This window comes from Theropithecus gelada, chromosome 17 (genome assembly GCF_003255815.1).
Source record: "Theropithecus gelada isolate Dixy chromosome 17, Tgel_1.0, whole genome shotgun sequence".
Taxonomy (NCBI): Eukaryota; Metazoa; Chordata; class Mammalia; order Primates; family Cercopithecidae; genus Theropithecus; species Theropithecus gelada.
This window is the reverse complement of record NC_037685.1, coordinates 61,232,125-61,259,980: the sequence shown is the minus strand read 5'-3', so window position 1 is coordinate 61,259,980 and position 27,856 is coordinate 61,232,125. Positions and strand designations below refer to the sequence as shown.

The 27,856-nt window shown below is 48.4% G+C and overlaps 1 protein-coding gene across 1 annotated transcript in view; it reads left to right on the top strand.

The window, feature by feature from the left end:
* The window catches only part of SLC7A1 (solute carrier family 7 member 1), an 84,904-nt gene that overhangs the window by 43,893 nt on the left and 13,155 nt on the right, over positions 1-27,856 (top strand). Inside the window, exons 3-7 of the mRNA XM_025364217.1 lie at positions 14,257-14,640; positions 17,495-17,653; positions 19,731-19,905; positions 26,131-26,252; positions 26,887-27,109. Coding sequence (XP_025220002.1) covers positions 14,271-14,640; positions 17,495-17,653; positions 19,731-19,905; positions 26,131-26,252; positions 26,887-27,109 — 1,049 coding nt within the window. The 5' untranslated portion in view covers positions 14,257-14,270. The remainder of the gene's footprint in view (positions 1-14,256; positions 14,641-17,494; positions 17,654-19,730; positions 19,906-26,130; positions 26,253-26,886; positions 27,110-27,856) is intronic.

Here is a 27,856-nt window from a genome sequence, read left to right as displayed (position 1 = left end):
AGGAGGCGGAGGCTTCAGTGAGCTGAGATGGTGCCCCTGCACACCAGCCTGGGCGACACAGTGAGACTCTGTCTCAAAAAACAAACAATAGATGTAAGCTGTGCTCTCTTTTTCTCCTGATTCTGTGAAATGTAGAGTCTGACTGTCACAAAGCCATAACCAAAAAAGGAAGAATTTTGATTATGCATGGTCTGGAACATTTGAGTTGAATGTTGGCATATTGAGGGGCTGGCTCCAGGGTCAAGTTGGGGTGGCACTCCAGAGTGACAGTGTGTGGTCATGGGGTTGGTCTGGCGCCTTTGATGAAAGCAATGCAGGTGGCACTGCCAGTGACGGATGATAAAATACGGACCACGTGGTGTGCTGAAAGGGCCGCTCCACCCTTCACTCCCTCTGGCACTCTCATGCGGTGGGAAGGAATGGAGCTGGCTTCTTCCTGGTCCGTGGGCACTGTTTTCTCCTGGTCTTTGATCGTTCAGGCGAGCATGCGGACAATTGGCCATTTGTTTCCAGATACCTGAAAGGAATTGCAGGTAGATTGAATCACATTCTCCTCTCTGCTAGAGGCTATTCTCTCAGTGCCCACTAGCACGTCCGCTCCACATAAAGAGAAGGCCTCGTCATTAGAAAAGTACGACCAGTACTTGTTGAAGACTGAAGACAGGCAAGGTGGTCAGCCAGGCCAATAGGCTGTGACATTCTTTTGAGATTAGAAGTCAGATTAAAAGTGTGTTCCTTCTGGAGTGAGTGTCTGAAAATCTGGTCACCAGTGAAAAAGTGTGGTTGTGAATGCGGCAGGAAGACCTGCCATAAATGTGGCATTTCCTGGTAGGAATTACTGGTGCATGACATGAACTGCATAGATAATCCCCATGGTAACTACGGGCGTGTGTTTTATGTGTGTGTCAGGGCTCTTTGAGAAAAAACAGGGACCGGGGAACAAAGAGATCAATAGGAAAGGTCACAGCATGTGCTTACGCAAAGGTGTTATATGAGATGGATTAAAATATTGGGCTGTAAGGCGAGCATATTGATTTGCTACCGAAAAGGAGAAGGCTGGACCTCGAGAAGTTGGAAGTCCTCGTGCTCTGTTTTCCCCCCTCAATGTTTCTTACACAGACCAGATTAGTCTGCCCAAGATCATGTTTTGTGGATGCTCTTCCTTTGCTTTAAAACTCTGCGTCTAAATAAAGGTGTAAATCCCTTAGCTGACCACTGAAGACCCCTAAAAGGGCCACCCTGCCCTGCCCCAAGTCACAGATCACAGACCAGCGTGCCAGCCTCGCCCAGTGACTGACATGCCACCTGTTGTCCGGCGGGCATGGGTTCCATCTCCCCAGTGAGGTTGTTACCTGTCGAAACGTAAGAAGGAGTGAACCGCAGAATTCACTTGTGGTCCTTCCAGTGTATAGCTTCTAAACGCGTGCGCCTCACGTTTTAGACAGCCACCAGCTTTTGCATAACCTGTGAACCATGCCTAAGTCTGTTCCTTGGTGCTCACATCAGCTTTTCTGGTAGAGGCTATAGTATGAGAGAGGGTTGCTTTTCAGTCTGACTTTCTATTGATTCAGACTTAGGCCCAGAGAAGTGTCTCAGGACACCGCCAGGAGAGTTAAGGACAGGTCTGCCTGTTACACATCTTTGACTCTTGGCTGTTTTTCTAGGTCATAATGGTTGAATATTGACAGTTTCATAGGGCTCAACCTAATCCCATATAAAAGACCCTTTAACTAGTTAACATGTGGCTGTCACTTACAGCATTTTGGGGCTGTCCTGGCGCTGGGGTTGGGGAGTGTGGGGTACTTGGTGCAGGTAGTGGAGTTTCCTCAGTGTTTTTTGGGTCAGCCCCAGACGAAGTCCTTTGTTTTTACATTTAATTTTGGAAATTTCCAAACATGCACAAATATAAAGGGAAAAGCATAATGAAGCCCCGTGTACCCGCTTATCAGCGTCTCCTAGACAGACTCGAGGTGGGCTTGGCTTGTCCTGAGACCCTCATGCCTTCCTTTGTTCTCCCTCTTTGTTGATTTCATTAAAAGAGATTTTCTTTCCCTTAATTCAGAAGCAGTGCATACTCATTATTTAAAAATCGTCGAAATATGGAAGGAACCATTCATAATCTTCTGTCTAGAGACAAATGCCTCACTTCCTCCTGCACTACCATTCTTTGTATACACTTATTTTTATGTTTTTGTTTTAAGGACTGCTATATGTTATTTTGACACTTTTTCCCTACTTTTATCACGGACATCATATCTCCAGCGTAATATGTAATCCATCTGCTTTATCTGCCACTTCCTTCCACATACCCCTTCCAGGCCTCTGCTATCTGTATCCTTTCTACAACTTTCCACCGAAGCCCCGGTTGGGTCCTGCAGCCAAAATTACCCACTTTTCCTCAGTCCCAGATAAAGTTCCTGTTACCTCATAGCCAGCAGGTCTTGGCTAGCAGCTGGCTGGATGGGAAGTGGATGGATTACATTGATTCACTCCACTGCATGAATAATAATGGGCTTCATTTTTACAGGGGTGTCACATTCAAGAAGAGGTTGTCACTTAACTCATGACTCTTTTATGTTTGTAGGATTTCAGACAGGGTAACAAATAAAGTAAGAATTGTCAGGCAGCAGGGAGAATGAGCTTGGTCAAAGTTGAGTCAATTTGGCACCTGGCAGGCCATAGGGTTTCAGGAATTAGGTGACCTGGGTTCAAATCCTGGCTTCACTATTACGAGTTACGTGACGGCAGGCAATATAATCCGCCAGCTACCTAGCAATTGTGACTTGATTGCTTCCTTGTGAGGATTTAATGCAGCAGTACATCTATGCATGTGTGTGACGTGGAGCTGGTGTTGTGTGATGTTGGCTGTTTCTAGCCGGCCCCGCTCACTCTGAGGCTGTTCCTGGGCTGTGCCCCATTGTTCATAGCTTTTCTTTGTCTCCTCTTGAACCAGTGAATTTTCTAGGAGTTCCAAGTTTTTTCACAAAAAAAGTTGCTTGTGATGGTGGGGAGACTGGGAGAGAAGTGAACATTTCCGGGAGTTTATGGATTAAGGTGTTCCCAGGCCTGTGTGTGAATTGGTGGACTGCCTGGGTTTATTAAAGGTTTGTTGAGTGAATCAGTGAGTGAGTAGGAAAATACCAGTCTGTGAATGTCCAGTGAAAATTCAGTTAAGTTGGCATGGAATCCTCTGCTTTGCTCTCGTTTGCAATGCTGATTCTCCTTGTGCTTTTTGAAACAGGAAATATTTAGAAGGAGGAAAAGAAAACTAATTTAACTCCCAGGATACCTTAGAGGCTCAGAAAATTGAAGTGCCAGTGTTCTAATCTTGGGGGAGCTTTGTTTAAAACATTTCTTTTTAAATAAATGAACAAATTTGTTTAAAGAACAGATTTCTTCTTGAGATGTGAGAGCCGGTTCCATAGCCATTTCCAAGGCCCAAATGCAGTGCACGCAGACGTAAAGCCTGTTGCATGGGAGCTCCTGCTGTGTCGGGCCAGCTCCCTGGTTGGTTCTGGCTCACTGATGCTGCACTTGGGAGGCAGCAGAGAGTCTCCCCGAGGACCTGCCCACAGGATGTGCAGACTGATGTTCTCTTTCCATGCTGCCCAAGTGTGATGAAAAGGCACGTGTCAGAGGAGCCCTGGCTCCAGTAGGATAGGCTAGGATACCTGTTTTTGTTGTAACGCACTTCTGCATGCAGGGTGTGGGCGTCTCTCCCGATGAAGCACTGCCCTCCTGAGTGATGATGAAAACACGTCGAGAGACACCAACTCTCCACTCATCCTGCTGGCTTCAGGAGGAAACGCTTTTCGGGTGTTCTCTGGATTTTGTGAAGATGTCGTTGATAGCTTTTCCACTGGCTTCTCGTTTTTTTAAGTCAGTCTTTGATTTGGGTAAACAGAATTGGGAGACGTGAGCTGAGTGGAGTGGGTGGTACTCACAGTGCCTGTGGCAAAGATTCCATGAAAGGAAACCCTGGTGACGGGAACCTTGAGCTGATGGGGATTGTCTGCCCTCTGCTTCTGTGAGGCAGAGACAGTGACCAACAGATTGTAATTGGGATTTAAAAGAAAATATTATTATGAGGCAGTAATAGCTACTAATGGGGTGATGCTGATGGTTCTTTGCATTTGAAGAGCAGCGAGCTCTATTTTCTGGGTGTTTCCTAGCACGTTGCCTCATGTGAGCCTCACAGCACCTTGCAGTGGCAGGACCATCCCATCCCCATTTTACACAAGTAGAAACAGAGACCCTGACACTGTGCCTTGTTGAACACAATGCATTTGGGCCTATGGAAACCTGGACAGGAAGCGTGGTGGGGACCTGAGCTGGTCCCCACAGTGGCATGGGGGCGATGTCTGATGGGGGTGAAGGGCGTGGGGAGAGGGCACAGACAGAGGTTACCTGTCAGGAGACGGGCTTAGAGAGGGCTTCCTAGACAAGATTGTTGCTTTAGATTTTAATCTGTAACTAGCATGTTTTTACATTTATATTCATTTAGAGAAACACATGTATTCCTTGGTGAATGAAACCATTCAGTATTCAGCTAATAAGATCTCCTTTGATAGAAAGACCCTCACAAGTTGTTGATGGTCATAGTGATGATTACCTGAGACAAAAGTGAGTGTCCCGTTAGCTTCCTGAATTTCAGGTCATTGGTAATTACTGAGTGCTGCGGTCCTGTTAATCCTATTTGGTGCCTGCTAGGTGCCAGGGGCATGGAGGGATGATCGGGATGCAGCCCTTGGCCTGGGGGAGCATCATGAGGGGGCCGAGTTGAGTCAGTGGGAAGAGCTTGCCCCCCCTCCGATGAGGCATGTGTGGTGTCGCCTGTGCCCCCTCCGCCAGGCCACGGTGCCATCTGTGCCCTCTTCTGTATTTTATACCCTCTCCCCACGGCCCTCGCCGCCATGCCATTTCCCAGAATTTGTTGATCCAATTCAGAGGGCAGTCCAAGGCTTTGGAGGCAGTGAGGCTTGAGCCCCAGCTGCACCTTTCATTAGTCAAATGCCCTTGGGGACGTCCCTTGGGAGAATGCTATAGAAGTTGTTTTATTTGTGGTGGGGCCGGACATCATTACTTAAAAAAAATCTCGCCAGATGATTGCAATGTGCAACCAGCGTTGAGAATTACTGAGTTGTAATCAAGCCTGCAACTTCTTGTCTCTAGAATGCAAGGTATTGCCTACCTGATAAGGGGCGAAAAGATGAAGTAAACTATGTAAAGGACTTTCATTTGGCCAGTGCCCCAGGATGTTAGGTGTTTTTAGTCATTACGGTTGTTTTCTCATTGAAAACGTGACATGTCATTCTAGACTACACAGCAAATGATGGAAAAGAAGAAAATAACAACAAAAACATACCTATAATCTGAGTTAATATTTTAGGATTTTACAGCCACATATGTACTCATTGGGATTATATTATGTTCTTTTGGACTTGATGTTTTCTCATGACATTAAAAGTTGAAAACGGTTTACTGACTGCAAACCATTTCAGCAACAGACTCACGCTGTAAAGATCTCACTGGGCTCCTTCCTGGGACAGCATTGTCCACTTTCGGCCTGTGGGCTGTTAGTTTATTTGTTTGGGCCTCTTCACGGTGTGAGTGGTAGGACCCGGCGCTCCTTAGTTGCTTTTACCTGGCTGAACCTCGATGCTGTGCGTGTGGTCTCTGCCATGCCTGCTTTGGGGCCTCTCTTGGCAGTTGTTCCTTGGCTGGGCAACTTCCCCACTGTGCTTGGAAGCTGTTCTGCAGTTGGTGGCTGCTCAGCCCAGGGAATGGCACCTGCGGTAGATCCTCGTGTCGTCTCCTCCCCGCATGACCCTCACTCACCCACTCCATCCTCCTGTGGAACCTCTGATCCCTCCCTCCTCCCCACCCCTCTCCCTCCTCCCGCGGAACCTCTGATCCCTCCCTCCTCCCCACCCCTCTCCCTCCTCCTGCGGAACCTCTGATTCCTGCCTCCTCCCCACCCCTCTCCCTCCTCCTGCGGAACCTCTGATCCCTCCCTCCTCCCCACCCCTCTCCCTCCTCCTGCGGAACCTCTGATGCCTGCCTCCTCCCCACCCCGTCCCTCCTCCTGCGGAACCTCTGATTCCTGCCTCCTCCCCACCCCTCTCCCTCCTCCTGCGGAACCTCTGATTCCTGCCTCCTCCCCACCCCGTCCCTCCTCCTGCGGAACCTCTGATTCCTGCCTCCTCCCCACCCCTCTCCCTCCTCCTGTGGAACCTCTGATCCCTGCCTCCTCCCACCCCTCTCCCTCCTCCTACCCCTCTCCCTCCTCCTGCGGAACCTCTGATCCCTGCCTCCTCCCACACTCCTCTCCGTGTAATGTTGCCTTTGCTGTAAGACTTAGAGTGGTGGGCTGTAAACCTTGTCTATGGGACCTCAGAGGTCCCTGGGAACTTCTGCCACCAGCCCTGTTGAGTCAGTAGGGAGAAGCTGTGGCGGGGAGGCGGGGCTCTCAGGCTTTCTGATGGTGAAGTCACCAAGGCCTGAAGGACTGAAACCCCCGGTTCAGCCATCACGCTGGCCCTTGGCCCGCCTTGTGCCAGACTCGAGCAGTCACATTGCCTGCAGCTTGTGGATTTTAGAAGAGTGTAAAGTGTCTACAACCAAGGCCTCCAGCTCGATATACAGAAGTGCCCAAATGGCTCTGTGCCTCTGTACTTCTTGAGGGAAGGCCACCTTTTTTTTCCCCCATGAAAGTAGTGGCTTTTTGAGACAGACCTTTTCCTTGTCCCACACTCCCCTTCGGGACCCTAGTGCTCCAGGAGTCGCCGTGTATGTTCACGGCCTCCCTCCCCAACCCACCACTCTGTGCTTTCCAAGAATAAGGATGGGGTTTGCCCATTTCTCTTAAACCCCAGCTGTCACAGTGCTTTGCACATAACAGGCACGGGATCCGTCACTTTGGGTGGAATTTAGTTATATCCTCAGCATGTCACTAGCTGCCTGGGGTCAGCCAGATGTAGACCCTGGGGCCTTTAAAAGAGTCTCCAAGCTCAGAAGTCATGTTTCATTCTAGGCAGAGCCTCTTCCCAGTGAGACTGGGGCCTTGCACTGTGCCATTTCCTTCTCTGCCGCTCACTGCACAAGTGGACTATTGTTTTTTTTTTTCTTTTAAGCTGCATAATTTTGAACCACCCCTCCCATCCTCATACTTTTGATTCTTTGATTTACTTTCTTCAATTCAGTTTTCTTATGGTCGTGGAGCTCATTTAGTCTTTTTTTTTTTTTTTCTGAAACAGGGCCTCCCTCTGTCACCGAGGCTGGAGTGCAGTGTGTGATCACAGTTCACTGCAGTCTTGATTTCCTGGGCTCAAGCCATCCTCCTGGCTCAGCCTCCTAAGTAGCTGGGACCACAGATGCATACTACAGTGCCCGGCTAATTTTAAATGTTTTGTAGAGATGATGTCTTGCCACGTGGCCCAGGCTGGTTTCGAATGAGCCCATGTGGTCTTTTTATTGAGACAGATTTCGCTCTTGTCACCCAGGCTGGAGTGCAATGGCGTGATCTCGGCTCCCTGTAACCTCCGCCTTCCAGGTTCAAGCAATTCTCCTGCCTCTGCCTCCTGGGTAGCTGGGATTATAGGCGCCTGCCCCCAGGCCCAGCTAATTTTTGTATTTTTAGTAGAGATGGTGTTTCACAATGTTGACCAGGCTGGTCTCCAACTCCTGACCTCAACTGATCCACCCGCCTCGGCCTCCCGAAGTGCTGGGATTACAGGCATGAGCTACTGCGCTTGGCCGAGCTCATGTAGTCTTTAGTGACACTTTGCACAGTGAACGGTTTTCTCTGCCTGTACTCCCTGTAGGTGAACATGCCTTCTGCAATGCAGAATGACTTTGGAAAGATTGTATGTATTTTTTAATGACAAAAATAAAATAGAATTTTTAAAGAGAATTTTGAAAAGTATTACGATAGTGAATAATAAAATTACTGCTATTAATATTTTCATATACTTTTTATCTGGCATTTAAAGGATACATATGTATTTTGCTTATCCAAAAATACATACTTTTGTAGTATTTTTCTGTGAACCTGTCGTGAACGTTTCTTCATTGTCCATACATAATCTAGAAAGACATTCTTAATGGCTGCATTATTTTGTCATATGTTATTACAAGTTATTCATAATTTTTCCTACTCTTGGACAGGAAGAGTTTTTCTCATTTTTCCCACTTCTCTTAGTGACATCATGTTAACATCCAGAATGATCTTAAACTATATTCAACATTTGTGAGCATGTCACTCATGATTTTCCCAATTATGCTAGTCTGTATTTGTCAGTCTTCTATACATTGTATGTGAACTGAATTTTTGTGAATAAGGATTTTCCCTTTGATATGTACTAAACTTGTTAAGATCAGTCCTCCTCTCTGCTCCCTGCCCCTCATGCCCAAACTGGCAGTGGCTTCTGATGACAGGAGAAAGACCGTGATATCTACCATTGTAGCAGGCTCAGTTCACCCGGGATTAATGAGTCCATGTTAGGTCAGTTATGACCTGTCCTCTGATGGTCTCAGGCACTGACCACCGTTACTTTCCTTTTCTGTTGTGAGTCTCTTTCTGCCTGTTAAGGGACCTCCATTGCTACTTCTCAAGACTGTGTTTAGTTCTATCACTTTCATACCTCTTTTTTTTATAACACCATGCCTACCTCCTTCCGTCTCCATCCTTAGTGTCTGCCAGTCCCATCTGATCTGACTTGTTTTTTAAAATTTGAGTTCTTGCACCTGGGCCTCCTACCATCTGTGGGGAAGTGGATCCTGGTTTGAGATCACTTCCTTCAACACAGGTTTTGCCCTTGTCATTGAGACTCCACATCCTCTCCCACCATGGCCAGTGTCCCCTTCTCCCACCTGTGGCTGCAGCCCACTCAGCTGTGCGAGCCCTGCCCCTCTGTGCACACTCAGTCTAGAGCACTCTGGGACTGCTGGGCAGCTGCCCACATGCCAGCCATGAGGCTGGCCAGCCACTCTTGTTGAGGAAAGCTGAAAAGACGCCATTGACTATGCCCACCCATTCATGGTATCCTATAATAGTGCTACCACCCTAGCAAAGACAGAGATTCCTTAGCCTGGTACAAACGTGGACCACAGTCTTTCTCCTGCAAGGGTGAAAGATTTTCCTCTGGCTGGCTCCCGCCAGGTGCCTGGAGAAAGGGGTCTCCCGGGACCCGGCCATTCTGAAGGCCACTGAAAGGGCAAACTAAAAGTGTTGGCTTCTTAAAGCTCCCAAGATGAAGATTTTCTTGAAAGAAGGGCATTTCCAAGTATAGTATAACAGCTTGCTTTTGACTCCTCCCGTCCCCCAAGGAGGCCATTAAGCTGGAATGTATCTGTGGTGGAAAGATCCGTTGAAGTCAAGGCTGGAAACATCACACCATCCACCCCTGCTCACTTGTATCAGAAATCTTTAAAATAGAGCGGAAAAGAGTCTTTACCTCAAATTCTGACCCATTGGGCCAGTAAAACTCCTGGTGTTATGTAGTGGTTACCAGAATAGAATGCAGAGTTAGAATTCCTGTTGTGGGAAACTTGCTTTTCTGAGGATACCCCGCAGGTAAATGTTCTTTGATAATAAATGACAGGGAGCAAGATGGATCCGAGACACTTGGGGTTGCAAGATTTCCATCAAACCCTCAAATAAAAGGAGGCGTCGACTGTTGTATAAATTCCTCCTCACCTAATTTCCACGTAATGCTCTCAAAGTATTCTGGCAACTTTCTGTGTAAACCCCAACAGCAGGCAGTCTCTACCAACCTGACTTTGCTTGCTGGGGTTGGAATAGACCAATTCTGTGCAGAGTAGCTTTGTGCAGCCTCACTGTTGGTTGAACCACCCAGCTTTGGAGTCCTGGCATGAATGTAAGAACCGGTATAATGTGTACAAAATGCTGACAGATAAAACCACTTGGAGAACAGGTTTTTGCATTACTTCCAAGGAGACAGGATATTTCCTAAAATAAACCCAAGACAGAGTAAGTGTCTCATTTTCTCCTACCCTGGGAAGTAGGAGTGAACACCTAGCCTGAGACATTTATGTTCTCCAGATTATCAGCTCTGGGCTTCTCAGCAGCAGTTGGCAGCATCTTTGTTCCAGTGTCTTCCAAAGGAATTGAGTTTGCGCTCTCCCTAGATAGCAAGCAATACTTCAGAAGTAACCAAGGTAAAAGTAATCTCCTGTAGGGGTCCCAGCTGTCCCCACCCCACCCCGCTGAGACCCAAACACTTCCCTCCAGCACTTCCCTGGGCTTGGTGAGGGGGAAACAGGCCAAGAACTATACCGAAAGCAAACGGGCCACTGCGTACCTATTCAGGGAAAATGAGCTGCATCTGCGCACAGATAGCTCACCAGAAAGGCCCTTTTCACATGATGTTAGAAAACTGTTATCTGTATCTAAGCTTACAGTGATGTAATCACCTGCCCCTTCATTTTGAAGGGTGTACAGAGGTCCCCCCAGCATAAGTTGCTTGGTTCTTTAAGTGGGTTTTCAACTGGTAGCAGTGATCTGTGCTGGTGGTGACACAGGTGCATGTGTGAGGCTTTGCATCTGCGCACCTCCACAGGCGTCATTTGTCCTCTTATGCGAGCAGCTGGCTCACATTAGCCTTCTGTTCTACGGAGGCCCAGAACTATGTAACTGGAGTGTGTCTGGGCTCCGGTGCGCTCCTTGCCAAGAATCCGTTTGGTTACTCTTGTAGCTTTGGTTCTGCCTAGGACAACAGCACATTTTTGAGAAAGGAGTGCAAACAGGGAACAGCCCTCCTGAAAAGCCCAGAACAGAGAAAGGCAGGGCGACCCCTTCTCACCTTCTGGGCATGTAGGTTATGTTATCCTATGAGGCCTAGGAAAGAAAATGCTATTGAGTAGCATTGTCTTTCCCTTGCACTTGGCCTTTAGTGTTTTTTTTTTTTCTTTTTTTTTTTGAGACAGAGTCTCGCTCTGTCACCCAGGCTGGAGTGCAGTGGCCAGATCTCAGCTCACTGCAAGCTCCGCCTCCCGGGTTTACGCCATTCTCCTGCCTCAGCCTCCTGAGTAGCTGGGACCACAGGCGCCCGCCACCTCGCCTGGCTAGTATTTTTTGTATTTTTTAGTAGAGACGGGGTTTCACCGTGTTAGCCAGTATGGTCTCGATCTCCTGACCTTGTGATCCGCCCATCTCAGCCTCCCAAAGTGCTGGGATTACAGGCTTGAGCTACCGCGCCCGGCCGGCCTTTAGTATTTTATGGAGAGAATCTGCTTATTCTTGAGCAGAAATGACATCTGGGAGAGGTTAGGAGCAGACAGGCACTGTCTGTGCATCCCCCAGCCACATTTCCCCACCAGATCCCAAACAGTGCAAGTCATAAGGAGTTTTCACACCCTGTTTCTCTTCAAGGCTCATCTACTTAAATTACTCCCCTCCCTGCCAAAAAGGATATTGAGAAGTGACTGCAGTAATGTTTGCACATCTCCCAGCACAGGCTTTTCAGCTGAGGGCTATGTTGCATTTTCCCTTTCAATTTACTATGCAAGCAATTGTTTTGCTTTGTTGTGATTTACAATTTGACTTGAATAAATCTGGCTAATTCCCCAAAAGGAAGAAAAGAAAAAGGCATTTCCAGGAGAAATCACCCCCTGAGCCTTCAGATCCTGGGGTCCCAGCACCACTAGGTCCTTGGTTCCTGCTCCTCCTCCTCGCTGGTGCCACTCAGAGGCTCTCACTTAACTGCCTAGGAAGCCGCAGGCATCCCTGCCTTGCTGAGACAGCTCAGAACTGCTCTGGCTCGAGAGCTTGCAGAAGCAGTCCCGTGTGTTGCTGAAAACAACCTGGGAAGCCATCCGTCTCTTTCGGCTTGCTCTTCTCTTGGCCTCAGGCGCCCTTTCCTGCTCTTCTCAAACTCTGAGGTCTGATTTTCCCCGCTCCATCGCTGTTCCACAAGCAGCGCTCCCTCCTCATTTCCTCCCCACTTTGCCCCACCTGCTACACCATGATATCATTTCCTTCCTACCTGTGATGCCGCCGGAACCCCAGAGGACGGCGCCTGCAGAGCCCGTGACCCTGTTTGACACTTGGCTCTCAGCTGTTTTCCCCATCTATGCAACAAAGGCATAGGATCAAGATGATTTTTATTCCCTATTCTAGCTCACATTTTTGAGTCTTGGGATTATTCTCTTCCCTCGGCCTGTCAGATAAAACAGAGCAGGCACCGCTCCCAGTTGCTGCCAGACCTGGAGCTGATCAGTGATGTGACCATTGCCGAGGGGCCCTGAGCTGCAACCTGGGGAGGCCCTGCTGCGCTGTACCTGCCCGGCAGCTGCGGGTGCAAAGGTGTGGGCAGGCAGGGAAGTGTTCAGGTGCTTAGGCACGGACTTTTCTAGACTTACCATCTCAAGTGACTTAATTGCAGCTAAGTTAGGTCAATAAATACCAAGTGATGATCAACATGAATAATTGATGGTTTTTTGTGTGTACCTCAGTAGCCAAAAGTCATGATGATAGCTTCTCTGTGCACATGCTGTTGTTTTGTCTTTGATTTTTTTTTTTTTTTTTTTTTTTTTTTTTTGAGACGGAGTCTCGCTCTGTCGCCCGGGCTGGAGTGCAGTGGCCGGATCTCAGCTCACTGCAAGCTCCGCCTCCCGGGTTCACGCCATTCTCCGGCCTCAGCCTCCCGAGTAGCTGGGACTACAGACGCCCGCCACCTCGCCCGGCTAGTTTTTTGTATTTCTTAATAGAGACGGGGTTTCACCATTTGATTTTTAAAATAAACTCTGTTTTAGGATAGTGTTAGATTTACAGAAGAATCGTGAAGCGTACAGAGCTTGCATGTGCCCCTCACCGTTTCATATTAGGAATGTGTATCTTATTTTGGTGGGTACACTGGTTACAATCAATATTGATGTGCTGTCACTAACTGACATCCATATTTGAGTCAGGTTTCCCTCGTTTTTCCCAGGTGTCCTTTTTCTGTCCCAGGATCCCATACAGGATCCCACATTGCATTTAGTCCTCACGTCTCTTTAGCTCCTCTAGGCTCTGCCATTTCTCAGACTTCCTAGTTTTTGATGACCTTGACACACTCAGTCCGGTATTTTGTAGAATGGAATGTGTCTGGTGGTTTTCCCATGGTTAGCCTGGGGCTGTGGGTTTTGGGGGAAAGACCAGGGAGATGAAGTGCCCCTCTCATCACATCACTCTGCCAACGTGACTGTCACTGTCGTTGGCCTCGGTCACCTGCTGCAGGCAGTGGTCCTCGGGTTTCTCCACTGAAGAGTTTATCTGTCTTCCCACCCCCACCCTTCCATCCTGGACTCTGTGGAAGGAAGTCTCTTCCCTTCAGATGTGGGGGGCAAAGCTCCGCCTTTTTGAGGGTGGCTGCTGGCCTGTCCTTGCCAAGGGCTCACCTGTTGCGTCTGGCCAGGCAAGGTGGGCCCGTAGGTTGGAGGAAAGCAATCTCGGAGCCATCCCACAAGGCACAGGGTGTCCTGGGCCCTAATGGGGTATGTCCCATGTGAGGGTGGGATGGATGGATACATGTCCTCTCGTGATAAGTGCCCAAGAGCATATCAGATATGCATATATATCATGTACCACAGAGCACATTGGGCTGACATTTCAGCCCAGAAGAAAAGTGCTTCCTGGAGTAGTAAGTGATGAAAAGCCCTCACTGGTAATAACTCAACATTTTTCTGCTTCCACTTACCTCTGTGTTACCTTAAAAGTGAAAACAACTGGCTCCTTACCCTCAGGGGATCCTAGAAAGATCTAAAAAAAACCATTGTTATTGCTATTCAGGGCTTCTGAGTTTTAATAATTTAATAATGTAATTTAATCATGAAATTACGATATGGTTTGGTTTGCCTTCTATTACAGCATACTTAAACTAACACCTTGTTTTTCCTGGTATATTATCTGATGACTGAGTGTAGGAACAATGTCATTAATGTGTGTTTCCTCTACTACATAATTTCCACCCATGGAAGAGTCTCCATTAAGAGGACCTGATACCAATGTGGAAGCTCAGAGACCTCGAAATGAAGTCAGCTGTATCTGTTGGCCTGCTGGGATAATTCTGTATGTGCTGGTGAAACTGGAGAAGGCTGTGTGCTTCTGACAATCAATGGAATTCTACAAATTAAAGCATTTTAGCAGGAAATGATTATGAAGGACCTGATCACTGTTTGTTTCAATAATGTGATAAGATGAGAGTGATGGAATGAAATGAGGAGCAATCAGGAAACATCTTTGTTCTTTTTCAACAGCTCTGAACAGCAACATGGGGTGCAAAGTCCTGCTCAACATTGGCCAGCAGATGCTGCGGCGGAAGGTGGTGGACTGTAGCCGGGAGGAGACGCGGCTGTCTCGCTGCTTGAACACTTTTGACCTGGTGGCCCTCGGGGTGGGCAGCACACTGGGTGCTGGCGTCTATGTCCTGGCTGGAGCTGTGGCCCGTGAGAATGCAGGCCCTGCCATTGTCATCTCCTTCCTGATTGCTGCGCTGGCCTCGGTGCTGGCTGGCCTGTGCTACGGCGAGTTTGGTGCTCGGGTCCCCAAGACGGGCTCAGCTTACCTCTACAGCTATGTCACCGTTGGAGAACTCTGGGCCTTCATCACCGGCTGGAACTTAATCCTCTCCTACATCATCGGTAGGTACCGGGGGTCCGGAGCTTGTGCCCTCTACCACTTTTCTGTTTGTTCCCACCTCCAAAGTGTGGGCGGGTGCCCCATGGGGAGGTCATTCTTGTTAACACGAGAGGCACAGAATTAATAGGATGTTTCTGATTCATTTAAAAGTATTTAGTTTCTTTTAGTATGTTTTTTAGTTACTAGAGTAAATGCATCACTGATAGAGAAAAACTGGGAAAATAAAGAAAAGCACAAAGAAGAAAGTAGAAATGTCCTGCCTATGTGGAGAAACTAATTCTCTTATTCATTCATTCATTCATTCATTCATTCATTCTTTTAATAAATGTTTATTGAGTACCTGCTCTGTGCTGGGCATTGTGCTAGATACTAGGGATCCCACGAAGGCATAAGACACTCTCTGTTCAGCAGTTTACTGTCTACAGAGAGAACTATTGTTTTAACATTTTTGTGAATTTAAATGTATATTTTTGTACAGTATACCTCTTTATAAAACAACATAGAGTAAACACTTCTCATATCATTAGCTATTTTTCCATGGTAACGTTTCTAATGCTTGCCTACCCTTGTATAGATTTCTATACACAGCGTGTAACGTATTGGATGTCTTTATGGGTTGTTCAGATTGTTTCCATTATGTTGTTGCTGTTGTTATAAACAGTTACTTACTTTATGTTTTTGTGCTTAGCCATGATTCTTTTCCTTAAAACTGTCTAAGGAGCAGAATGGCTCTTGGTGGGTCTGCATGTTTTTAAGGCCTTTGTTGACTGTGATCCTCCACGTAGCCAGGGCCCCTTTCCCTGCAGTGTGGACACTGGACATCGGCCTGTAACACAACCACCCAGCAAATAAAGAAGCAAATGTAGAAAATCTTTCCAGTTTGCCAGGTAAACACGCTTTGCTTCCCTTTATGCTTTTTTGTATTTTGATTACAACTGAAGTTGAACACGTCAACTTAAAAGAAACAAAAACCTAAGTCTCAGAAGAAGCAAAGGGTGCACACGGCCACTCAACGTGCCATTTATTTTTTTTCTCAAATTTTTTGGTAATAGCGAGAAAACAGTAAGACCTGGTCAGCCGAGCCATGTGGGTCCCGCCTTGCTTCTGTGCCATCTCCCACTGGACCCTACCACACCCGCCCTGCCACGCATGCTGCCTGCTGGGACCGTCCCAGCCCTGGGCTCCCCGCAGCCCTATCTCTGCATGGGGGGCACCACTCCCCCTTCACCAGGACAGCTGGCAGAGGGCACATACTCACGCTCCCTGAACAGCACCTTCGCTTTCTTTCCAGCAGCTGCAGTATCTGCTGAGAGCCAACCTAGCTTAGTCTTCTGGGCTCTAAAATAAAATTCATAATGTTTTCTTTCAATGCCACATCAAAACTTTACAGCCACACATGGTTCTCACAAGCTGAGGTCTCTCACTGGGAATGTAGCTATTGTTAAATGGACCGTTATGTTTCCAGAGGATTTACCCGAGCATAAAATATACATTGAGCATGAACTGCTTGCAGCTTCTAGACCAGCAAATGAAAGGCTCTGCCAGAGTGCCATTTGCTTGTGGGAGAACATTTGCATGCATTATGAAAATATATTTGCAGCCTTAGCTGCTGGGAAGGGCAGTTTTTCCAGCAAACATTTTTTTTTTTAAAAGGCATGATTCAGAAATTGGGAGAGGGTAGGCTGGGAAGAAAGGCTGGGGTAGCCCCTCTCATCGAGCAGGACAGGGTTTGGGAGCCACATTTGCCAAGAGCCAGCCGCTTTGGGGGTGACAGGGAGATGGTGAGACCATGTTTACAGAATTCATAACAGATTGGCTGCTCAGGAGGAAGAAATGTGGTTAAACTTCTGAGTTGTTGGAAAGATACTTACTTATCATAAGACCAAATAGTGAAATTGAATCTCTGCAGATGACTCTGGCAGTATGCGGTGAATAATTGGGACCATGGTCACCAACAAGGCCCCCTTTGAAAACAAAGGAAAATGCTCTATGGAAATACTGGAATTTTAGTGACATTTCCTGAGAAACACCAATGGAAACGCATTCTGACTCTCTCCAGAATTATATGAGAGGAGAGAACGAGAGTGAAAGACAGCAGCCAACTATTGTTGGCATTTTGGGTGCTGCCCTGTTGGTGTTCTTCAGCGCTGGAGGGTGCAGGCTGAGGGGGGAATGAGGAGAGCTGGGGTCTGTCTGCGGTCCTGCACTCTGGGGATACCATGGCCTCCACGTCACGTTCAGGCACAAAATGGCAGAGGTGGCTGATGCCTACTCTGAGGTGAGCAAGTGGCTTTGTCCCTGAGCTGGGGTTCAGCCCCTTCAAGGACCTCCTAGGACGCCTCTTCTTGCTGGGAGAAGAATTATGGTGTAGGCGCCATCATCTCTGCTGCCAAGAGTTTCCTAGAAAAGGGCTTCCTGACCGGGGTTCCTGCAGACTGCCAGCTGCACCCCAGGAGTGCTTTATGAAATCAGTTTTTCATGAGTTGTCATCAATGTTTACTTTTTCAATGCAACAAAATAGGTAGCATTGCATACTATCAGAGTGCCTCTCAGGTGGTAAGGGTAACACTTGTTTTGCAAACTTTTTATTCGGATATGTATATTTGATAGAATACACCTGTGCATATTGGGTGGGATGTGAAATGCATTCCTCTGTGGGCCCTAGAAGCCTTCTCGCACTTAGCACTAGTTGACCGTCACTTCTGGCTCAGCATACGCTGTGATCTGGCTGCTGCCGCCAGATTCCAGTGCACCGTCAGTGACTCCTGCAATGATGTTATGAACATGGAGCTCCACTACAAGTACCTGGCTAACCGTTGTCCTCACATCCCCTCTGTTGTGTGTGCTTTGGGGCAGGTACTTCAAGCGTAGCGAGGGCCTGGAGCGCCACCTTCGACGAGCTGATAGGCAGACCCATCGGGGAGTTCTCACGGACACACATGGCTCTGAACGCCCCCGGCGTGCTGGCCGAAAACCCTGACATATTCGCGGTGATCATAATTCTCATCTTGACAGGTAAAGAAAGCCCACACTGAAAAAGAGATCAGGTCAGAGTGATGGTCAAAGGTTCTGTGAGAGGCTCCTGTTAAGTTCTTTTCTTTACTTATCTCTTAAACCACAACCCCATTTCTTTTTGTTTTGTTTTTGTACTTCATGCAGGCATCTTTATTTGTCCCTGTCTTCATGGCTGCTTGTAGATTCAGATAGGGCTGGCTTGCTTCATAGCTGCTGAGTTGTGTGCCATTTCATTAAAAGAGAATCTTAGGTGTTTAGCCTAGCTGTTTGTGGAATAAGATTTTGTCAGCACTGCAGGCTTTTTGTATGAGTGTCCTGGGAATAAGAATTCTTTTGACTCAGAGGATGACCATTTGGAAAGCAAAGCTGTCATTCATCAGCCAGGAAAATGTGGAGGAATGAGCTCCGTCTGGAACACTAATGTGTGCCTGGGGCGTCTGAAGACGACTTGGATGGTTTTACACCTAACAACCATCAAAACACCCTTTCAATAAATAAGTTTCATGACAGGGTTGTGGTTACAGAATTTGAAAAATCCCAAAGACTGCCTGAACACAGCTGATGGCAACTTCTTGCTAGTGACATTTGTGCGTGTCTTGGCCAGTGCAATGCGAGTTTTGCTCTGTGGGGCTGTATAAACGTGAAGCTGAAATGCAGATAAATTCTCATTTGGGGTTAGAAAATCTTGGATGAGTTTTAAAAATGACATGCCTTATTTTACACACCACATAATTGAAATAACTTCACTCAGGCTGGTCTCAGCAGTATTTCTGGTCCAGCTGGCAGAAACATGCGTCAGAAAGTAAGTCTGCACTAGTGAGATTAGGAGGAAGAGTAAAGAAGAAATATATTGTTGTGTTGAGGTGTTCTCCCTGTGATTAATCACACAATTCTCTTCTAACATCTGTACTTTATAATTCCATCTCAAAAGTACAGCAGATTTTATTTTATTTTATTTTATTTTTGAGACAGTCTTGTTCTGTCGCCCAGGCTGGAGTGCAGTTGCGTGATCTTGGCTCACTGCAACCTCCGCCTCCTGGGTTCAAGTGATTCTCATACCTCAGCCTCCCAAGTAGCTGGGATTACAGACACGCACCACCACACCCAGATAATCTTTTTATTTTTAGTAGAGATAAGGTTTTGCCATATTGGCCAGGCTGGTCTGGAATGCCTGACGTCAAATTATCTGCCCACCTCCCAGAGTATTGGGATTACAGGTGTGAGCCACCGCACCCAACCAGTTTTTATTTTAAAACTATGAGGAGCGTCCATGGTAGAGCAGTGGTCTCAAATCCTGGCTGTGTTTGAGTGGTACCAGCCCCTTCTGTGCCACTTTTCCTGCGCAGCAAAGATTTCAGCTACGGAAGTACCTGAATGACCTCTTCACCCTAAGGTGGTGCTGGGGCATACGCCTCAAAGGCAGCGCTATCAAAGGTTCCTGGGCATCTTTATTACTTAGTTTTCTTAAAAAAAAAAAAAAAAAATGTGAGTTTGCAAGCTAGAGCTAGCCTAGCTCAGATGTTATTTTATATGCACTGAGTCCGATGAGGAACCATGTATGTTAGTGGTTCCAGAACCATAGTTAGTTGTTACTGTTAGTATCACTAACATCCCAAAGTCAACCAGAATAATTTCCTCTTCTGAAAAATGCCCGTTCTCCCAGGAAACTGAGCAAAGTGTTTCTTCCTGGAATCGTTCCTGGAGGCTGTTTCCCAGCAATGCATTCTTTTAGTGAGCGGGAGCGGCTTGGTGTGCGGGTCCAGGCTTTCCCCCCCTGTGAGAGGGGCGCATGCTCCCGATCTCTGCAGTCCTCGGGTGCCTCTGCATGGGCTTCTTAGGGGATCTGGAGGTCACCTAGGAGGGCCTGGGAAGCACCCACAACCTTGGTGATTTAGACCCCAATCCCTGCCCCCAGAAAGATCGTTAATCCACCCCAATCCCAGAGGCTCACAGAGGTCTGCAGAAGCTCAATGCACTTGGATTCTTTTTCAGTCGCCTTCTTATCCCCATCCAGGAAGGACCTTCCCAGTTGGTGGTTAACACTCAGACAAGGTTTTGTGTCTGTGCACTTTTTCAGGACTTTTAACTCTTGGTGTGAAAGAGTCAGCCATGGTCAACAAAATATTCACTTGTGTCAACGTCCTGGTCCTGGGCTTCATTATGGTGTCAGGATTTGTGAAAGGGTCGGTTAAAAACTGGCAGCTCACGGAGGAAGATTTTGGGAACACGTCAGGCCGTCTCTGTTTGAACAAGTGAGTTGCTGCTTCTGACCATTCTTCTTATTTGGTATTTAATGACATAGACTTGTATGGGGGATATAACTGGCTCGGATGGCTTGTGCTTTTAAAAAAACATTATTGGAGTATATGTTGTTAATTGTTTTGTTTTTTTGCAGTGAAGTAGCTGAGGGCATTTTGTGTGTATCAAGTTTGTGTGAAGGTTTATTCCCCTGAAATGGAAAGACTATTGTATGACAAGAAAGACTGAAGGAAAGAAAATCATCACCCTAATTCCAAATTGTGTATCATTCAAGATTCTTGTCAGACTCATTAAATGATCCCTCTTTCCCCAGATTCTGTTTGATGGCCAACTTTCGAATTTTGTGTTCAGAAAAGATTTTTCTCTGCAGTGCCATGGTGACCTCACTTTACCTTTGAATACCTACCTTCCTGTTACATTAATAATGTAGAGGGAAGATAAATAGATGAAACTGCTTTTGAAGGTTTGTAGAATGACTGAAGTGTCAGAATGTGAGCACAACAGTCTCTTTCGCCGACATTTGACTTGTGCTGCTCCAGCCCTGGTGACAGTGGCCCCATCACCCTCATGTCTCTGATGCAGACACCCGGAACTGGAGGTGACACCTCCACCCTGTGCCATCTCAGGTCTTTAACCAGCCCTCACCGACAAGCTCAGATAACCTAGGAAAAAAAGCTCAACAGTGACAGCATATCTTTTTTATCTTTTCTGTCAGATCTCCACATAATTCTTTAGGTCCCTGGATAGAGAATGGGGGCTTGGATTTTGTGTGTGATTCTTCATTAAGACTAAAGGTTGAAACTGCCTTGATAAAGAGACCGCCCCAGGTGCCACAATGGAGTGCCTTTAAAGAGATGTTTTCAGTCCTGAAATGAGCGTCCAACTTGGCTGGCCAGCTTTACCACAGGCCTCTGTGGACCCAGACATCTTCCGTCTTTCTCCGTCTTGCCCTGGGACATTGTCCTCATCTGCCCGGTCAGAGCTGGCTATAGGTACAAGCGTGACCCAGCTCTTCCAGAAGGGAGAAGAGAGGGTAGAGGAGAGTGCTCAGGGCTATTCAGGACAGACCAGAAGACACACAGAAATTCCACGGGCAAGAGTCCACTGGGGGCCACATCGAACTGCAAGGGAGGCTGAGAAGCACTATCCCACGTTGGGAATCTTAGCAGTCACGTATGCCCAGTTGGTCACTAGTTCAGGGCCAGGTGCCCAGCCATGTTGTCCAGTGTTGTCACCAGTGGGCAGGCATTGACGTGTGACTACTTGAATGGAAACAGGAAACTATGGCGCTCGGTGCACGAAACTTCACTAACACAAATATTTTGTGGTTAGCCGTTCTAGTAGGAATACCCTTGCTTCCTAAACTCCGTGACAGAGAAGTGAAGACTTTGAATGTGTCATCCCAAGCATTTCAGAGTGATGTTTATGCCAAATTTATGGATACCCATTAGTTTACGGTGGCGTAAAGCCAGTTCCAAATATGCCTTGAAGGAACATAGTAGCCTTTGAAAACTCTGAGAGCGTATTTGAGCGGTTGCTATTTACAGGTCAGGAATGAAATATAAAGGGCACCTCTTGTTAACTGGTTGCCAATCGAGATTTAATTTTATTATTTTTTTGAAGAGATTGGTTGTGCCAGCCGATGGTATTTACTTTCACTGGTCAGCCTCACGCTGATGCCCTGGTAATGATGAGCTAGCTGTACCGGCCCCCAGACAAAGCAGCGTTTGTTGCCCCAACCCCCGATCACAGGTGGGGCCCCCTTAGCTACGTCTGACTGCCTCACTGCCAGGGCCCAGCGCCCTGACCATGGGGCCAGCAGGGGATCGGCCGTGTGAGGAGGTGGAGTTCTGCAGGACTGGAGTCTCCTTGGCATGCTCTGGCATGTTGTTAAAATCTCTAAGCATCTTTCTGTCTTTTGTTTTTCCAGCCATAGCTTTGTGTTTCTGACAACAGCCATGTAGTCTTGCATGAAATTGCTTGTTCCTCTGAAATAGTAGGGCACGGCCCAACCAATCCATGTAACGTACGGGGGCTTCATCTTGCATGGGAGGCCGTGTGACCGCGTGGGTTTGTGATTTCAGGATGCTGTCTTCTAGCTGTCCGGGAAGGCCCTGGGAACTAGGTTGGTCTGTCTGTTGGTCTGTGAAGAGGAGTGTTACCCTGCAGTCTGGTTGGCTCCTCATGCCTTTGACTCAGGCTGCCGCTGGCATTCCCACCCAGTGTTCTGTGGACACAGCAATAGTGAGGCATCAACCCCGCGTGGAAGCCTGTTGAGAAAGTTTTGTTGGATGGTGTCTGCCAGTTAGGATGGAAGCCCCAAAATAACACTGGCTTCAACAAGATAAGGGTTTGGTTCTCTTTGGTCAACCTCTGGGGGTGGTAAGTCCAGCATGTCGCTTCACCCGGCCAGAAATCCAGGCCAGGCGCCCCAGGGCCCAAGGCAGCTCTTCCCGCTCCGGCCAGCAGGATGGAGAAGGGAACAGCAGAGGGCCCCCTGCCTCCCCACTTCATCCCCTGGGGTTTCTCAGCAGACGCAGACACCATGTCTGCTCAAACCTCCTCCATCAGAACTTAGCCAGATGGCTACCCCTTGTAGCTAGCGACTCTGGGAAACATGCAGTCCTGGTTCTTAAGGCTTATATGTCCAGCTGAAACAAGGGTTCTATTACCACGTAGAAGAACAGGGGAGTGTGGCTTTTGAGCACAGCTAACAGTTGATGTCAGGGTGGCTGGTGTAAGTGAGCGGGGCGGAGCCCTGCTGCAGGATGTTCGCTGCTGATGCGGTGGGAGACCTTTGGGCCTGACCCCTTTCTATGCCAGGCCTTGTCTTTGCTGCTTCTGAGCGGCCAGCTGAGTGGAACGCAGAAGGGCTGGTCAAAGGCTGCAGGGCAGGCAGCGCCGAGCTGAGACCAGGACTCAAGCTCACTTTGTCTTGGGGCAACATTTGCTGGGTGAGGGCTCTTGGCAGCCCTTCTCCTTCACGTGTGAGTTGCTAGATGATGAGTGAACACAATTGCCACACGCATGTAAAAGGTTAGTTATTGATTATATAAAAAGAGACCGTTGAGAAAGACCTCTACATGTTTTGGTTTGCGCCTCTAGAATGGATTCTGTGGTTATTTTGTGTTAATACTCTGCCACTGGCATCAGTAACACCCGATCTTAAAGGTTGAATTTAACTTTTTGAGTAGGTGAAATACTACGTGGTTCATAATGCTTTAAAAAAAAGATTTACAATGCGTTCCTTTCTTCATCTACCTCATCTCCCACCCCCACAGGTAAACTTTCTAATTGTGTGTGTGTGTGTGTGTGTAAGCTTCCAGTTTCTCTCTGTGTAAGCACAAGCAAATGCAGATATGTATATTTTATTCCTTTTTTCTTGAACAAAACGCGGCATTCCGTATATATTGTTCTGCACCTTGCGTTCTTGCTTACTAGCATACCCTGCAAAATTTTTTTTTTTTAAATCAGGCCCTTGTTCGTTGTTATGGTTGCCCAGGGTCCCGGCACCTGGGTCCTCCTGAGGTCGGGGGTAGGTCCTCCTGAGGTGAGGTGCAGTACGAGGAGCAGGTGTGGCAGGGTCACAGTCAGCGGGGCCGGTTTTCGGATGCTCACGCATGCCTTCACCCACGTTCTGTCACCTGGAGGGTTATCCAGTGTCTCCTGCAACTGTCCTGAGGAGCCGGGAAGGATGCCTTTTGTTTTGCCTCCTTCCTTTGCACTCACCCATCCCCCTTGCTTCCTTCTCTCCGCGCTTTTATTGTTGTGCGTGCTTTACCTGTCTGCGTGAGGAAGACACATTCCAGCCCTTCTTAGTCCTCTTCTGTGAGTTCACCTGTTTCTGGGATTTAATCCTGTATGCAGTTCCCTACACTTTCCACTTGCCCTGAAATGGGAATTTCAGGACCTTTCTAGGTGCCTCTGCCTCGTGGTGGCCTAAAGCTCATCTATCCATGATAGCATTCATTTATATATATTTTTTAATTTTTAAAATTTATTTTAGAGACAGGATTTTGCTGTGTTGTGCAGGCTGGGGTGCAGTGGCACAATCATGGATCAAGGCAGCCTCAAACTCCTGGGCTCAAGCAATCCTCCTGCCTCAGTTTCCCAAGTAGCTGGGACTCTAGTCACATGCCACCACACCCAGCTAATTAGAAAAAAAAAATTTGCACTAACCCAGTCTCACTATGTTGCCCAGGCTGGTCCCTAACTTATGGCCTCAGGTGGTTCTCCCGCCTCGGCCTCCCAAAGTGGGCATGCATTTATTTTAATGCAAGGCCATGTTGCTAGCTCTTGATGTCATAGGAGCTGAGTGGGGATCTGGAGGCTTTTCACTGCCTGTCTGTCACCCTGGCCGCCACAGGGGACCGAAGTGGGGCCCACAGAAGCCATTTTGACTTTTGAGTCCCCTCCTCTTTTGGCCTCCTCCTCCCCCTCTTGAGCCATTTGGTTGTCACCCGTTTTGTCTTCAGCATAGGCCACTGTATAACAGAAGCCGTTAGCCAGGGTGGGAGTGGGCAGCTGGCAGGGCCTGTGGCCTGAGAGGCAAGGGGGTTTGGATGAGGTGGGCACAGCTCCAGCCCTTTGCTGTCCTGTGGCCCTGCTGACTTGTCTGTCCTGGGCTGCTTGGGTTGCTAATTTTAGTCATACTCTAACACAACAAACTAAAATTTTGTTTGGCCACAGTTTTTCCTACATCCATCACTTGTACATTTCTGGGGGTTTCCTCTTGTTACTGTTTATGGAACCACAGTAAACCCCACATGTACATGAGCTTTCTCATGCATGTACTTGCAGTGTCTTCATGGCAGTTTCTGTAACTGAGAGATGTGAATATCCTCTAGGAATCAGTAAGGCTTAATCCCTATTAGAAAGTTGGGTCCATCCTATCTGTCTGTCTGTTTTATCAGCCAGTCAGTAAATCCCTCTGAAAGCAAAGTTCACCAAATGGGCTGCCCAGCCAACCTGAGGAACATCAGTGTTTATAGGATTGGGGGCATTCTATAGGGTTCCTCTCTTCATGCTGATGAGGTTTAGGGCAAGTTGTCCTGTGCCGCTGGGCGGCTGTCAGTATGGTTGAGTGGGGGTGACAGGTGGGTGGTGAGCATCCTCTAGGGCTCCAGGCCAGCCAGTGGGACCCTGGCACAGGACAGAAAGCCTGCGGCCCTGCGACTGGCAAAGATGTGGGAGTAGGGGGTGCCCTTCTTGAACCACAAGGAGTGCAGTTGCTTTTTGGGTGGCAGCAGAGGGCCGGATGCAGAAAGCTTAGGGTTACTTGGTGACCAGCAGGGGCTATGTGCCTTCTGACCAGGCGATGGTGGCCAGGGAAGCCACCTGCACTGACGGCGTGGTACACCCCCAGAACGTGGCATGTGGGGGACTCAGACAGGCCAGGGCTTTGTACATCGCAGAACAGGGGCTTGAAGGACCCCCGACGGGGCCCGGGGAGGGGCCATAGCGCCACACTGAACCTGGGCACCATGTCTCAGAACGGGTGTCAGATTTATGGGACTGTTTTCTGAATGTTTAAGCAGCCTGCTTCTTCTGGACTCCTGGGTTTGTAAACTGTGCTGATTTTGCCTTTGCATTCATCAGTGTAGCAAAGATATGCTGAGATCCTCCCGTGGGCCAGAGCCCAGCTGTGCCTGGGACCCACACACCCGGCAAAAGCTGCGCCATCCTGGACTCCACCTTGTGCATACAGGCACTTAAAGAATGCCTTTGCTGACAGAGGCTTTTAGTGTAGCCTTAGCTTCTCTGGAATTATTTGTTTGGAGATTGAGTTCCTGGTAAATATGGGACCCGGGTATTTATTCCTGGTAAATATAGGACTGGCTGGCGGCTCTGCATCCTTCCTCCGAGGGTCCTGGGGAGAAGGGTGTGGGGCTGGCCGCGTGGCTGGTTTCTCCCCCATTTCCTGTTGAACTCCTGCCTCATAGTCCCCACGTCTCCCTTCCCTAGTCATTGTTTAGAAGGTGCTTCTGGAAAGGGCGATACTCTGCAGCCTTGTGAGCCTGGGCCACGAACATCAGGGAGGCCTGTGCCCACGGAGTCAGCATGCTGTGGCTGGATTCGGTGTCTGAAGCCCAGGGCCTGGCAGCGGTAACAGGGAGGGCTGACTGCCAGGTGCCGCTCGTATCCGGAGATGAGCACAGCTGCTTACACCAGACTGTGCAGCGAATGACGTGACATTTGTTTGTGGCTCTTTTTTCTAGTGACACAAAAGAAGGGAAGCCCGGTGTTGGTGGATTCATGCCCTTCGGGTTCTCTGGTGTCCTGTCGGGGGCAGCGACTTGCTTCTATGCCTTCGTGGGCTTTGACTGCATCGCCACCACAGGTATGCCCGCCAGCCCACTGCGGTCCCGGGTCCTCCTGCATCCCGGGCAGACAAGCCAATGCTGCCCACGGCTTGTCATTTCCCTCCTTGCTGGCACGGTCCGGTCGCCACTCTTTCACACGAGTGACGTGTAGATTTGTACTTTCCTGCCAACCCCTCCCACCCTCAAACCATCATCACATCCCCAAGTGTCAATGCCTGATGGAAGCTGCATCCTGAATGAGGCTGAGGTTCCGCTGTTAGAATGGGATCATAGCTGCGTGGCTGTGGCCTGACTCCTTATCTGAGCATCTTCCGGGAGGAGTGAGGCCATTCACAACATTGTCATCCTGGTGGACTGAATAGGCCAGATTTCCTCTGCCAAAGGAAGCAAGTCTCTTCCTTTGGCCGCACCGCCACATTCAGGCCGAGAGCGCTGCTGCAGGGCCGCGGGCTGTCGGCTGTGTCTTCCTGAGCACCACCCCTCCGCTCCCGGAAGCACAGGAGGCCCCAGTGCCACAGGGCCAAGCGCTGGGGGGAGGTTTCCCGTAGTGTTGCGTGGGTTCCCTGGCACTGAGAGGCCTTGGGTGTCACGTGGGCAGATGCGCTGCCTCTTGCTCTGTGCCCTCCTCTGCTAACCCCTTGGTGCTTCTAGGTGAAGAGGTGAAGAACCCGCAGAAGGCCATTCCTGTGGGGATCGTGGCGTCCCTCCTGATCTGCTTCATCGCCTACTTCGGGGTGTCGGCCGCCCTCACGCTCATGATGCCCTACTTCTGCCTGGACAATAACAGCCCCCTGCCCGATGCCTTTAAGCACGTGGGCTGGGAAGGCGCCAAGTACGCAGTGGCCGTGGGCTCCCTCTGCGCTCTTTCTGCCAGGTGAGAGGCCTTTCTGTGCTGGCTGCTCCTAGGGGTGGAACCACCGCAGGGCTTAGGCTGTAGCAGACCAGGTACAGCCGTGCGAGACACACGTCGGCTGCCAGCATTCTTTACCCTTGAAATAGACCGAGCACCCAACCTAGCCTTGATCATGTGGCTTTCAAACCCTTGTCAATATTCATCATCCCAAGAGTTGTGTTATTGAGATTTTCATCCTGAAGAACCTGAGGCTGGCTTTTCAGCATCATCTGCTTAGCAAGGAACTGGCTCTGTCCCTAAATCTGGTCCCTGGAACAGGCTCCCTGTTTGAACACCATAGTTTGGCCCTCAGTTTGGCTGTCATGCAGAAGCTACTTTGAAGAAGGGAATAAATGCCTTTTAATGAGAAACATTTTCACCAATGTATTTCCTCTTAGCCTGTATAAACAGAGCTATTTGGTAAATATTGATTTACCATGGGGAAATCTTCATGAATGCAGTGATGCTTGTATTTTCTGTTTGATTCAGCTAGAAATAATTGCAGGAATAAATACAGTTTTCCATCTGTAAAGACGGTGCTGGGTCTCATGCTAGTGTACGTTAGATAGATGTTCCCTACTCTTTACCTTAACCCTTACTCACAGTGTGTGCTCTTTCTGGGGTTGATTTATTAAATGCCAAGTCTTTTAGCCACAGGCCTCACCCAGCGTGGAGGGATGGCAGCTCTTGATGAGCTCAGACTCCCTTTCCTCTGTGGTAAACTGAGCA